The sequence below is a fragment of the Mus pahari genome, chromosome 7 (genome assembly GCF_900095145.1).
Source record: "Mus pahari chromosome 7, PAHARI_EIJ_v1.1, whole genome shotgun sequence".
NCBI classification, from domain to species: Eukaryota; Metazoa; Chordata; class Mammalia; order Rodentia; family Muridae; genus Mus; species Mus pahari.
The window spans coordinates 83,525,635-83,539,427 of record NC_034596.1 but is presented as its reverse complement, the minus strand read 5'-3'; the positions used below and the strand labels follow the sequence as shown (position 1 = coordinate 83,539,427).

The 13,793-nt window shown below is 44.4% G+C and overlaps 1 protein-coding gene across 7 annotated transcripts in view; it reads right to left on the bottom strand.

Annotated features, from left to right (window-relative positions):
- Adck1 (aarF domain containing kinase 1) overlaps positions 1–10,238 on the bottom strand; it is a 95,422-nt gene extending 85,184 nt beyond the window's left edge. For 2 of the 7 annotated variants that reach the window (XM_021202140.2, XM_029540975.1), the window contains exons 1-2: positions 9,807–9,975; positions 2,222–2,368 (exon numbers count right to left, since the gene is read on the bottom strand). In XM_021202140.2, the coding sequence (XP_021057799.1) occupies positions 2,222–2,356 (135 nt within the window). In that variant the 5' untranslated portion in view covers positions 2,357–2,368; positions 9,807–9,975. The other 5 variants (XM_029540976.1, XM_029540977.1, XM_029540972.1 and 2 more) reach the window with 4 other exon arrangements.
- Positions 10,239–13,793: the final 3,555 nt, after the last annotated feature.

The window sequence follows — 13,793 nt, the reverse complement described above, 5'->3', positions numbered from 1 at the left end:
CACACACACACACACACACACACACACATACACACACCACATACACACACTTTGGTTTTTGATTTTTTTCTGTGTATAGCCCAGGCTGTCCTGTCCTGTAACTCTCTTTGTAGACCAGGCTGGCCTAGAACTCACATAGATCTGCCTCCTTCTGCCACCTGAGTGCTGGGATCAAGGCAGGCCCCAGCACTGCCTAACCTGGCTTGTTCAACCTCTTTCAAATGTGCCATTCCCACCATGTGGCTGCTTGTCTGCCCTGTGGCTGCCTCTGCACCAGCTTAACTCAAACAGCATGGGTTTGTCTTTCTCTTTTCTCTCTCCCTCTTCTGGGCAGCTACTGGGAATGACAACTTGCCTGACCCGAAGTTTTTCCTTTAAACTCTAATAAAACTGTCCTCAAACAGGAAAAGAGAAGAATTGCACAGCTTAGTGACTAACTTATAAAAGTGCCCAGGGACACTTTCCTGCCTCCTGGCCATTTAACCTTAAGGTTCCACTCAAATCCTGCTTCCTTAGGCTGCTCCTCCTGACTCCCAGGCCCTAGTGTCCACTCCTGCATCTCACCAGGGCAGCAGTCCTGATGTGTGCCTGGCTTTAGATTGTTTCTGCAAGCATGTGTGGACTCCATGACCAGAGGTTCCTTCAAAGCTGGTTCTGTCTTTACCCCTCAACACATAAAAGAAAACAATAGGCTCCAAAAGGCACTTGGTAAACAGAAGTGGTTTCATATCCCACTGTCTGTTATTAAAAAGCCCCTTTGCCTATCTGACTCTTTAACTCAGTTTACCCTTGAGGACAGGCACCATGTCAGTGGCCTCCCTCTGAGAACACTTGATGACACTAAATCCTGAGGAAATAAACTAAACGAACTATATCAGGATGCATATCCCCATGGGGCAAGGGAGGGAGGGGACAACAGCAAATGCTCACCAGCAGTGATTAAGGAGAGAAAGCATGACACATACAGCTGGCAACAAAGGTCATAGAACCACATCTGGGAGAGGAGCTACCAGCAGAGTTAAGAATCTATGATGAGCTGGGCCGTGCTGGCACACATCTATAGTCCCAGCACTTGAGAGGCAGAGGCAGGTGCATCTCTGAGACTTAGGGGTCAGCCTACTCTCTAAGACAGCCAGGGCTGCACAGAAAAACCCTGTCTCAAAAAAACAAGAAGAGGAGAAAAAGGAGAAAAAGGAGGAGGAGAAAGAAGAGAAGGAGGAAGAGGAAGAAGAAAGAAAGAGGAGGAGGAAGAGGAGAAGGAAGTGGAAGAGGGAGAAGAAGAAGAAGGGAAAGGGACCTGTGCTAGAGAGAGAGAGATGGTCAGTGGATAAGCGTTCTTACTGCACTTGCAGAGAATCTGGTTCCATTCCCATTCCCAGGTTCCATTTCTTGTGGCTCATAACCATCACTAACTCCCATTCCAGTGTATCTGACATCCTTTTCTGACCTCCAAAGGCAGCAGGCATACACATGGTGCACATGAATCCTTACATACAGACAGACATGCAGACAGAACAGTCACAGACACAAAATAAAATATATAAGTCTAAAATTTTTTCTAAACAGACACGATAACACCAGATGATATTGCTATTGAGTTACCAGAGAAAACATCTATAGTCAAATATTCAAATCAGATTCTCTGCTTGGAGATGGATAGCAAGCGCTCTCCCAGCCCCAGACAATGCACATGTAAATGCCAAATCCAGAACTCCTCAGATTAGTTCTTCAGAGTGAGATCAAGTTTGCTGACAGAAGCTTTTTTCTAAAAAGGATTCCTTCTGAGTCATGGTTTCAGAGTGTTCAGTCAGAGTTCACTTGGCCCCACATTCTTGCAAGAACATCAGGGTGGTGGGAACCTGTGGTAAGGAGGCCTCCCAAGGACTTTACATCATAGCAGACAGGAAGCTGAGAGACAGCAGGCAGAACTGAACTGCTAAAGTCCTCTCTGCACAGAGTCTTCTGTCCTTGTTTTCCAAGGAGCCTGCCCCTCTGAGTCATCGCTACAGTAGGACATGGAGCCTCGATGTAGCAGCTTCAGAGCAGAGATGTTGTATAATCCTGTGTTCGACTGCCGAGTAGCTAGGGCTGCATGCACAGGAGTGAAGGTCTGCGAGGATGCACACTACAGACAGAGCTGACATGTCCGCACGCCCACCTGCCACACCTACAGAACACCTACAGGTAATCCTCTGCTACCCCCCAAAGGAAAAAAACCAACCGTAGCAACAGCTCTGCCCACCCTGACAGCGCCAAAGTCATTAGGGTCCAAGTAGTTGTTACTGTAGAGGTAGACACCGGAGGCAGCAAGAGCCATGCTGGTCCACGAAGCAAGCTTGAGAGCCTTTCTGGCCATGTCCGCAGACCCCTGTGCAGGAAAGGAAGGTCAAGAAAGATTAGCAATGAAGAATCTCAGAGTGGGTCAATCCAGAATCCAAATCCCAGCTCTGCCACTCAGACTGTATGACCTCATGTGCTTTCCTTAATCTCACTGTACATCAGGTTCTTCATTTATAAGACAAGATAATGTCACCTCAACATTAAGATGAAGTAAAATAATTACATAAAGGGCTTGGCATGGCACCTGGTACAAACCAACTCCTAACATCCTTCCTCCAACAGCACCAGGTGCTTGCTGTTCTACATACGGTGGAGAAGGTGAAGCGCCTACAGGTCTCGCCTATGTGGAGCTCTAGGGTTCAGTGGGAGAGAAGCAAAAAGATACAGAACCACTCTCAGAGCTGCCAGGGAGTGGTAGGAAGCAGAGAATCTAGGGAGAAGGGACCCAGGTGGTGCTTTTAGATAGGAAAGGGTGCTCACTGTTGGCACATGTAACTAGTATTACACCAGCACACAGCCACAGGCACCATTAGCTTGAACCACAGGTCAGAAGGAGCCAAGCCCCTGCCAAAATGGAAGACGAGCAAAAGCAACCAGGAGTTCTTCCTTATCCAGCTGACAGTCAAAAACGTTTACTACAGTCAGACAGTTTAGACTGCACTCCCTGAGGAGGATTGATGCTGCTTTTGTCCACATACAGTCCTGGGAGTTCTACTGGGTACCAAACTCACATCACTGGGCAGAAAGAGCCTGTTCTCCTTACTCATACGTCCTCAATCCACCAGGTGACTACATGGATACCCTCTGGGGACACTGACTCCAATAGGCTACCTCCTCAACAATCCCTGAGTCCTAGGTATCTACTTGAGGCTTTGACCCAGCTGCAAGTGCCAAGGGACAGGCCCCAGACAGAAAGGAACGTCACCAAGTCTCCCATCAGTACAAAGCCTCCAGAGACACAGCAGCAAGATGCAGGTTGTCACCTTGGAGGTTTCTGCTCTGCCCTGATTCTGTCATTTGGTTTCCTCTCTGTGTAGAAGCTGCTGGTGCGAACAGCCCTGCCTTGGTTTGCTCTGGAGCCTATTTAGACTCAAGCTTCCTAATACAGATGCTGGCTTTTCTTTAAACACACACAAAGCACGTCCTTTTCCATCTTTTCACTTTTAACTTCAACCTTATACCATTTCTTTAAATAGCATAGAGTTAGCTTTCTAGGTTTACGTTCAATGCAGCTAATGTGTCTGTATTTGTATTTACCACCTTCTTTCAACCATTTCTATCTTTCCTACCTGTTCTTTTTTTTTTTAAGACTTATTTATTTTACGTACATGAGTACTATTGCTGCCTCCAGACACACCAGAAGAGTGCATCGGATCCCATTACAGATGGTTGTGAGCCACCATGTGATTGCTGGGAATTGAACTCAGGGCCTCTGTAAGAACAATCAGTGCTCTTAACCGCTGAGTCATCTCTCCAGCCCCCTTTCCTACCTGTTCTTCTTCACTCCTTTCTTTTTGTCAAGATTTATTTTATTTAGGTATATTTGTATGAGCTGGATGCGTTTAAGTGCCCATGGAAGATAGAAGATGTCATAGGCCCTGGAGCCAGAGTAGCAGGCAGTTATGAGCTGAAAGCCATGGGTGCTGGGAACCACATCTGGTCCTCTGAAAGTGCAGCAAGCACTCTCACATGCAGAGCCATCTCTCCAGCCCACACTCTCTCCTTCCTCAACCTTTCATGGGCTCAGTGATACTTCCCATTGAGTTCTATTATCTTTCCTTTCGCTGCTGCCTTAGTTACTGTTCTAACACTGAGACACCATGACCAAGGCAACTTAGAGATGAAACATTTCATCAGGGGCTTGCCTACAGCTTCAGAGGAAGAGTCTGTGATCATCATTGTGGGGAACGAGGCACTAGGTAAGCAGGCATGGCACGTAAACAGTAGCTGAGGCTTACATCCTGATCCAAAGACAGGAGGCAGTGAGTGAGATGGAGTGGGCTTTTGAAAGTAACCTCATAGCTCACCCTCAATGACACACTTCTTCCAACAAGGCCACACCTTCTAATCCTTCCTAAACAATCTACCAACTGAACACCAAACATTCAAACTGATGAGCAGCCTACCTGGAGGTAGGGAGGCCCTCTCATTCAAATCACCAGAGTAGCAGCACAACATATATAAGGTCAGAACACCTGAGCAGAAAGCAGTCTTTGTGCCATTTCAAAAAGCAGGTCGCTAGACCCTACCCTATGGCCCACTGAACCACCAAATCAGCTGTAAGATTCCATCAGTGAATAAAAATAGTGGATGATTACTCAAAAGCTCAAGTTAGCAAACGTTCTTCTTTACCTACATGTCAAGTGTACACAGACATAAGAATAGTACAGACATTCACTCCACCTGATTATTCACTTGTTTATTGATAAATGCAGAAGTGGGAGAGGCAGATGGAAGGTAGATTCTTAGAGCTTAATCAAAAGCAGAGCTTAATGGTTAACACCCATCTTCAACTCTCTTGGATGCCTATCAGGTCAAAGGTAAACTTTATAATCACTCCTGCGATTTTAATAAGAAATGTTCTCTTACAGGCTCATGTGTCAAACCGGACCCCAGCTGCTGGCAATGTTTTGGGAGGGTCTAGAAAAGTAAAGAGATGGGACCTAGGTGGGAAAAGTCAGGCTTTGAAAGTCAGACTGCTCTGGCCAATCTCTCACTCTTGCTTCCTGTCCACCAAGAGAGGAGCAGCCTCTGCCACATGCTCCTCTGTCCACGGTGCTCTGTCCAAGGGCATAGGGGGCCAAATGACCCTGATGTGAAACTATGAGAAAAATAAATTCCTTCTCCTTTAGTTTATATCAAATAATATAACAATAAGAAAAAGAGCTATTACAATACAGCCTGTGGATTGAACATGAATGGTCCCATAGGCTCATATATTTGAATAGGTAGTCACTAGATAGTAGTGCCACTTGAGAGAGACCTTGGAGGTGTAGCCTTGTTGGAGGAAGGGTGTCTTTGGGGGTGGGCTCTGGATTTCAAATGCTTAAGCTAGGCCCAGTGTCTCTCTCTCGCTTCCTGCTACCTCCCGATCTGGGTGTAGAACTCTCAGCTACCTCTCCAGCACCATGTCTGCCTCCATGCTGCCGTGTTCCCTCCATGATGATAATGGACTGAAACTCTGAACTGTAAGCCAGCCCCAGTGAAAGATTTTCCTTTATAAAAGTTGCCCTGGTCATGGTGTCTTTCCCCAGAAACAGAAACCAGAAGACACAGTCATTCCTCTAAGACCTCAAGACCAAATCAGAGTAAACACAATGGAATTCTCTCCTGGTAGGTTTTGGGTTGGTTGGTTGGTTGGTTGGTTGATCGGCTGGTTGGTTGACTAATTTCAGACAGAGTCTATGTAGCCCTGGCTGGCCTGGATCTCACTATGTATATAAGGCTGGCCCCAAACTCACCACCACCCTCAGCCTCCCTGAGTTGATTCATAATGTGGAAACTTAAGTCCAACTATTTGCTTCCGTGCTCTTAGCTATCCCAAAATCTCAACTCACTCATGAAGAGTCTTAACAGATCTGCCTTCCAGATTTCCAAAGGACCTCTGGCCCTTCCTCCCTACCTTCTACTCACTCTATTCCAACGTGCTAGTTTCCCACCATGCCAAATGATGCACACCCAGAGTAACTACTCATAGCTCTGTGTGCTACCCAACCTCTGAGGCAACTATTGTCAACTCTATTCTAACCCAAAACAACCAAAAAGGACATGCAAAGCAATGGGCCTAGCCAAATATGGTCCCCAGGACATCACATACCAGACTGTAATCTAACACACCATAGGTCATCCAAAAACTTTACTAACTGAATTAATCAATAAATGGATCAACTACACCCCGTGAGGCCTGGCAGAACCAAGAACAGCACAGTTTCTCTAGATGAATATACCCTGGGCCTCCAACTCAATAGCCATTGTGTTCCCATGACTCCCACACCACCTCCCAACCTGTGTTCCTCTGAACCCCACCCTCCTGCTGTAGCATCGTCCACAGCGGCTCCTAATGGACTGCATGCAGTCTGCTCACCCTTGACACTAGCTCTGCATATAGCAAAGGAACAGGGAGGGAACCCCCATTTTCAAACAAATGTTCTCCATAATAAAAGTGGTGGGAATTGAAATCTATAAAATCAATGATATAAGAGCCCAACTGGGTCTAAATAGATTGGAGTTGGAGTTTTCCATAAGGTGTCGGAGCCTTCAACATGCAGATGAGCTGCCTCCTTCAGGGCATTTAAAAGAGCCTGTCACGTGTAAAATATGTCTGTCAATGAAAACTGCCTTTCATTCTGCTAATGAGTCGCCTGCCCTGCTCTGTTTACTTGCCTTGACTTTCACCTGAGTCACCTCTCATGAAGCCACACCTCTTACAGGAGGTCTGAGCCTACCAAGAGCCTGAAACCTCATCACTAGATAATACTATTAGCAACAATTAACCTTTAGAGTTTCCTCCACACACGTGGGGTCTGGTGGCACACACCTTTAATCCCACCACAGAGCACACTCATCTTGTTACTTATCCACAGGGAGCAGTAAGATGAGGTATCAAGTGTCATCCTCTCAGGTATAAACGTGTCACTGAGGCACTCGAGGCACAGAGAAGGCGAGTGCTCAGGCCAGGGTGGCTCAGCTAGCAAAGAGGCAGAGTGTTGTGGATAGGCCTTCCCACTGCAAGGGGAAGGCTTTTTTTTTTTTTAAGATATATTTTAGCCTGTGTGTGCATGTGACCATGTGTGTCTGTGTCTTTGTGTGTGTTATGTACTTTTGTGTCTTTGTGTTTGTATCTGGGTGTAGCTGAGTGTGTGTACCTGCTTGTCTGTATATATCTGTGTGTGTGTGTATCTGTTTTGTGTCTACGTGTGCCTGCGTGTATTTTTATATGTGACTGTCTGTGTGTCTATGTCTATGTATCTGTATCTGTGCTTGTGTCTGTATATCTCTATGTGTGTCTGTATACATGTGTATGTGCATGTGCACAAGGTGCCCACGGAGGTCAGAAGGGGCATATCAGATCCCCTAGGGCTGGAGTTACACATTTGGGAGCCACCCAGTGTAGGTTCTAAGAACCAAACTCAAGACCCATGAGTAGGCAACAAGTCTGAGCTCACATCCATAAGCCATCTCTCCAGCCCCATCTTCTCTCTTTTTTTAATGACATCTTTTTTATAGGGATGGACCTCAAGTCACTAAGGTCCTTACTACTAGCTTGAAGTAAATACAACTGCTGCAGACGGAAACTATAATTTCTGACCTGCAACCAAGCCCCAAGAGAACCAAGTTTGTGGAAGGCAGTGTCTGGAAATCAATAGCATGTCAAAGATCAAGCAATAGTCCTCACTAGAAATAACACATTTGAGCCTGAAGCAGTGGTCTAGCTGTTTAATCATCAAATCAATGAGAATGAACTCTGACTCTGGGGCAGAGGAGACGCCCCAGTTCCTCATGAAACCATGTTTTAGGACAAGTGGAAGTTGGTGATCAATTAAAAACGTCCTTCTTGGGGGCTGAAGAGCTTGCTCAGCAGTTGATAGCACACACATGGCTGCTCACAACTGTCTGTAACTCTAGTTTCAAGAGATCAAACTCTCCCTCAAACCTGCATGCAGACAATGCACATGAAATCAAAATAAATAAATCCTCTTTTGAAAGCCCATCTCAAGGATAGAACTAACCAAGAAATCAAGCACTTATGTTAATGGACTTCCCAACTACCATCTCCCTGCCCTTCCTGGGTCACATCCTGAGAATACAGGTCTGAAATTACATCCCCACTCACCCCCACCTCCACACCACCTCAGTGAACAAGAGAACCCTGCTGAGGGAAGTCATTTAGGTAGAAAACTCTATTTATCCCCAACAGTGACCCTGTCTACCTTCCATTTCCTACAGAGATTATTGGGCAAATAAACTTTTTTTTTCTTTCTGGAACAGCTTTCCAAACCAGAAAAAACCCAAATATACTCTCAGAGAGAGCAGGCATGATGGATCCACATCCAGGAACATGGCCTGAGGAGGCTCCCAGTCTTCCCCATCCTACAGATTGGTAACGTTCAAAATGCAAGAGTGAGTTTTAACTACACCTCTTAGTGTGTAATGGCCAGAACTCGCTAGGATCAATACTAATTAAACTAAGGAATCCCAGACCAATGCCAAGGATCCTCAGGAGATAAGAAAGATAAATCTCCCCCAGCACAAGAGAAACCTCCTTCCACTCAGCTCATCTTAGGAAGGGGGACATCGCAGGGGCAAAAGCAGCAGGCAGGCAGCAGGTAGGAGAAGTGAGTGAGCTTCCAGAAGTGCTCAAATAAATAGCTCACATAGCTTGCACAACTAAGATTCATGAGTACAGACCACTGGAGCTTCACTCTACAGACAAGGCAGTAGAAGAAATTGCCCAAGGGAGCCAAGGGAACAAACGCTAGAGTCCAGATGTATCTGTGCGGCCAACAGAATGCATATGAACAAGAAATTGGCTGGAGTGGCCAGTGGGTCTCTGTCACGGACTTTTAGTCCTAGATAACCCAGGGTGTGTCCTACTGGGAGACAAGACAGGGATGGATGGCTATCCCAAGCACTCTTGTCATTCATGAGTCCAGTCTCTGACAAAAACAGGGGAGGGGGCTATGTTTGGAAAGAAAATATTAATTCTCTCAGAAGTAAAATCTCACACCATAAAGCCTGTTGAGTATCAGCCAAATACCACAGTAAAATAAGCGAGGATATAATCCAGGATAAAAAGGACCCAGGTGGCAAAACTGCATGGATATATATACATAAAGTAATGGGGTTGGGTTGAAGTGTGTAAAGCAGGTGCCATGGGTGCTACAACTACAACAGCGAAGCTAGCCACAGGGACAAACACACAACATAACCATAACCCAGTGTGACAAATCGATATTGACTTTTTCTTATAAAATAGCATTCAAACTTATAGTCCCCAGAGTAGCAACATGGCATCTCCTGGATTCATGTTGGACATGCCGATTCCAGAGTTCAAATATCACACTAAAATACGAAGTTTAAAGGGGGAGAGGGCTGAATTCTGTATAGTAACAAGCCCTCCACATCATTCTGCTGCACGCTACGTACACACAGCCTGTGAACCACAGTGACAAGAAGACGCTTAAAGAAAAATTGTCACAGGACAAATCCCGATTCCTAGCAACTCAGCAACTATTTCTTGAGCGCCTAAGCGCTAAGCTAAGCTTCTCACTTTCGTGGCAAGTAAATGTCAACGAAGTCTGGGACAGCTGTACTACGAGTCTTCTCTCCGCACATCAGCTGGAAGCACTGGAAGTCTCCAAGGTACTGGGGAGTAAAAGCAGACTGGAGCCTGTAGCAAGTCTAGGTGACCTGACTTCTGGGGAGGCCCCTGCCCTTCACCACTCCACGCTCACGACCCCAGCTACCTCTGCGTGGGAGCCCACAAGGTCATCGATGTATGAAGGCTGCCGGCAGAGCCACGCGGAGCCCCTCTCCACCTCTGCCTACTCCAGGGCACGCAAGGTTGGGCCACCCAAGTGGCCAGTCCACATTAAGGACCTCTAGGGCATCCAGCGTAGCCCAAGGGGGCGGGGCACTGCGAGTCACCTTGACCACGTGGTTTCGCCAGCTAGGGTGACAGGGTCACAGGCTGGAGTTTCCGCCCAGCTTCGTCTGGGCGGCAGAGCCTGAGCTCAAACGGCGCGGAGCACATCTGCACCGAACCCACCGCTCTCCACGTCCCGCGCGACCTGGCAGCGGGGTCAGCCAGGGCTCTGTGCCCGGATGCTACTCACCGGAGGGTAGGGAAGCTACCCCGCGCAGCCCGGAACCCAAATTCCAGGAAACAGTGCTTTCGCCACCAGAGCGCCTACAGAAGCCGGTGCCGCGAGGCCTGCCGGGATTTGTAGTTCTTCTCTCTTCCTTAGGCGCCGACACCGACTAGAGACCACAGCTGTGGTCCCTGAGCCAGAGGGAAATCTTTCCTTGTATGCCTAAGATAGCGACAAAGAATCATACTCAGAATGATTTTAGAAGTCAAGGTATGGATCCATGTTTAGTGGATGATGTAATTGTGGATCTGTAGATTTTAAGTAGGCATTAGATTCTAATTAGAACTCGAATGATTAGAGTGAGTCAGCTATTCCTGTTGAAATGAAGACCTGGAGAGAAATGAAATGAGACCTTGCTTCAGTGGAGAGAATTGTAGGAGAGGATAAATATTTCTGTGAAATTTTCCATCATTATACGGAAGCAGAGCAAAGTCTCTTGTTTGACAAAATGTTTGAAGTTATCACTATTCATCTTAAGGGCTTTGCTGCTATTGGCTTGGAGTTTGATTGTTATGGTGGTGGACATTCCAAGACCAACACTACTTTATTGACACCTCTTAAACTGTCACTAGAAGAACGGAGCACCAAGCCAACTAATGACAGCTATGGATTATTTGCTGTTGCGATGCACAGTGGCATTACTATTAGTAGTGGGCACTAGACTGTGTCTGTTAAAGTCACTGACCTTAACAGTCTAGAACTCGATAAGGGGAAATTTGTGGTTCACTAGATGTATGAAATAGGTAAGCCAGAGCCACTAAATGAGGAAGCAAGGGGGTGGCTGAAAATTATGACGATGAAGTATCAATTATATTTGGTGGAAAAGGCTAACCAAGTAATGTTTTGAACAACAACAAACAAAAATTGTAGAAGGTATTGGACTTGTTGGAGGACAAAAGAGCAAAGCAGATTATGAGCTGTACAACAAAGCATCTAATCCCTCCCTATAAGGTGGTTGGGACACCACTCACTGACAATAGAAATTCTGAAACTAATGATACTAATGGAACCAACAAATCTAACAGGAACGAAGAATCCAGTGACCAAACAGGCGTTAACATGAAAGGACTTGAGAACAAAATTTCCTATGTAATGCAAAACTTAAAGGGGTACAAGGGGAAGTGGTTGCTTTTTGATGATTCTGAAGTAAAACTTACAGAAGAGAAAGACTTTCTGAACTCTGTTTGCCCTTCTACATCTCCTACATCAACTTCCTACTCGCTATTCTATAAAAAATTATAGTGAGTATATTTCCCTTGTAAATATTAAACAGACCTGGACAGACGTTGGCAAAGTTGATTACATCTAAGAGTCTTCAGTTTAGCTTTTGAAGCTATTGGGTATTATTGGTCACTTGAGGCTTTTACATAAATAGTGTGATACTATTTATACTGAAAGCCATGTTTACTTTTAGAATCATTTTCCTTAGTACAGACTAAAGAAAGACTGATGGATAAGCTGGGAACAAACTTGTGTAGATTCTAAATGATCCAAAATGGAAGGTTGAAACAATTAACACTTTTGGATTTGCATGATCTTTCGTGTTTGCTTTTTAAAATAAAGTGCTTGTATTTGTATTCTCCATATTTTGGAGTAACTATCTACTTGATGTTTACTCTTTCACCCAAGAAACAATCTCATTTAGTATATTTAGTTTATAATGGCCACAAAGCCAAATCTTTGGGCTGTATCAGAGTCACAAAGTCTAGAATATATATTCACAATGGTGTATATTTTGTTCCTTGAATAACTTTGGAAAGTGTCTCAAAAAAACCTGGCAATCCCCTCTACCTTCATAAGAATTTTATATGTATTTATGAAGACGACTCTGTACTTTAGTCAATCTTTTTTGGCATGGCTAATTTGTATCTCTTCATACTTATTATGCACGATCTGTACATAGAACAACAACTTAGAGGTATAACCTCTAAGTTTTTTAAAAATAAACAAACAAACCTGGAGGTCAAAAAAATTTAAACTGTTTAACAACAGCAGAAAAAAAAAAGAGTTAGCAAGGGCTGGAGAGATGGCTCAGCAGTTAAGAACACTGTGCTTCCAGAGGTCCTGAGTTCAATTTACACTGACCACAAAGTGGTTCACATCCATCTGTAATGGGATCCCCTCTTCTTGTGTATATAAGAACAGCTACAGTGTTCTTAATGAATCAGGTACATTAAATAAGAATTTTTTTTAAAAAATGAGTCAGCAAAGAAGAAATTTATTGTTAGTTGTTAAATAGTAAAAATATGAGGATGGCTCTGAGTTATCTGTGATCCTGATGTATTGACCTCTGGTGACCAAATGTTGATTTATAAGATGGGCTTTGGAAAGATTTACAAGCCATCCACTTTATAAATATCTGCAGCTACTTCCATTGCATCTTTCAGTTCCATGGAATTGTAATGAAATTTCCAGCTGTATTTTTTTACCTGGTCCTTTGACAATCTGATCTAAAAATTACATGGAAAACACAGGGTAAAGCATAATGAAGACATTATTAAAAAAAGAACATATGCCAAGAACTTGGCCTTCCGTATTCCACATGTATAATTAGGATATGAAAATTAAGACCACGTGATATTTACATAGGCTGGAGTAAAGGAATGGAACCTTCTAAGAACTTTGTGGAGGGTGGAGGGTGGAGATTTTCAGGACATGAGCTGAAGACTAGTGATCACATGTTTCACATGCAGAAACTAATGTGAAGTCAAGATTCTCACAAGAAAAGAAAAAGGAAAGCATCCTCTTGAGTTCATTACAGGGCAAGTGTGGTGGGCACAAATTGTAAAGGGAACATTGTTAAACCTGAACTGCATTAAATTTAAGAACTTTCTTACTGGATATTTGGTTGTTGTACCTAGAAAACTCAATTGTTTGCAAAATATACAAGATTAGGTAGATAGTGCATTTGTCAGGCGCAGTTAGGTGTGGTACTGGCTTAACTAGCGGTTATCACTTAGAAGAATTCGAACTGATCCATTCTTATCTCCTTGTACAAAGCTCAAGTCTAAGTGAATCAAGGAACTCCACATAAAACCAGAGACATTGAAACTTATAGAGGAGAAAGTGGGGAAAAGCCTCGAAGGCATGCGCACAGGGGGAAAATTCCTTAACAGAACACCAATGGCTTGTGCTGTAAGATTAAGAATGGACAAATGGGACCTCATAAAACTGAGAAGCTTCTATAAGGCAAAAGACACTGTCAATAAGACAAAAAGGCCACCAACAGATTGGGTAAGGATCTTTACCAATCCTAAATCAGATAGGGGACTAATATCCAATATATATATATAAAGAACTCAAGAAGATGGACTCCAGAAAATCACATAACCCTATTAAAAATGGGGTACAGAGCTAAACAAAGAATTCTCAACTGAGGAATACCAAATGGCTGAGAAGCACCTGAAAAAATGTTCAACATCCTTAATCACAAGGGAAATGCAAATCAAAACAACCTTGAGATTCCACCTCACACCAATCAGAATGGCTAAGATCAAAAATTCAGGTGACAGCAGATGCTGGTGAGGAGGCGGAGAAAGAGGAACACTCCTCCATTGTTGGTGGCATTGCAAGCTGGTCCAA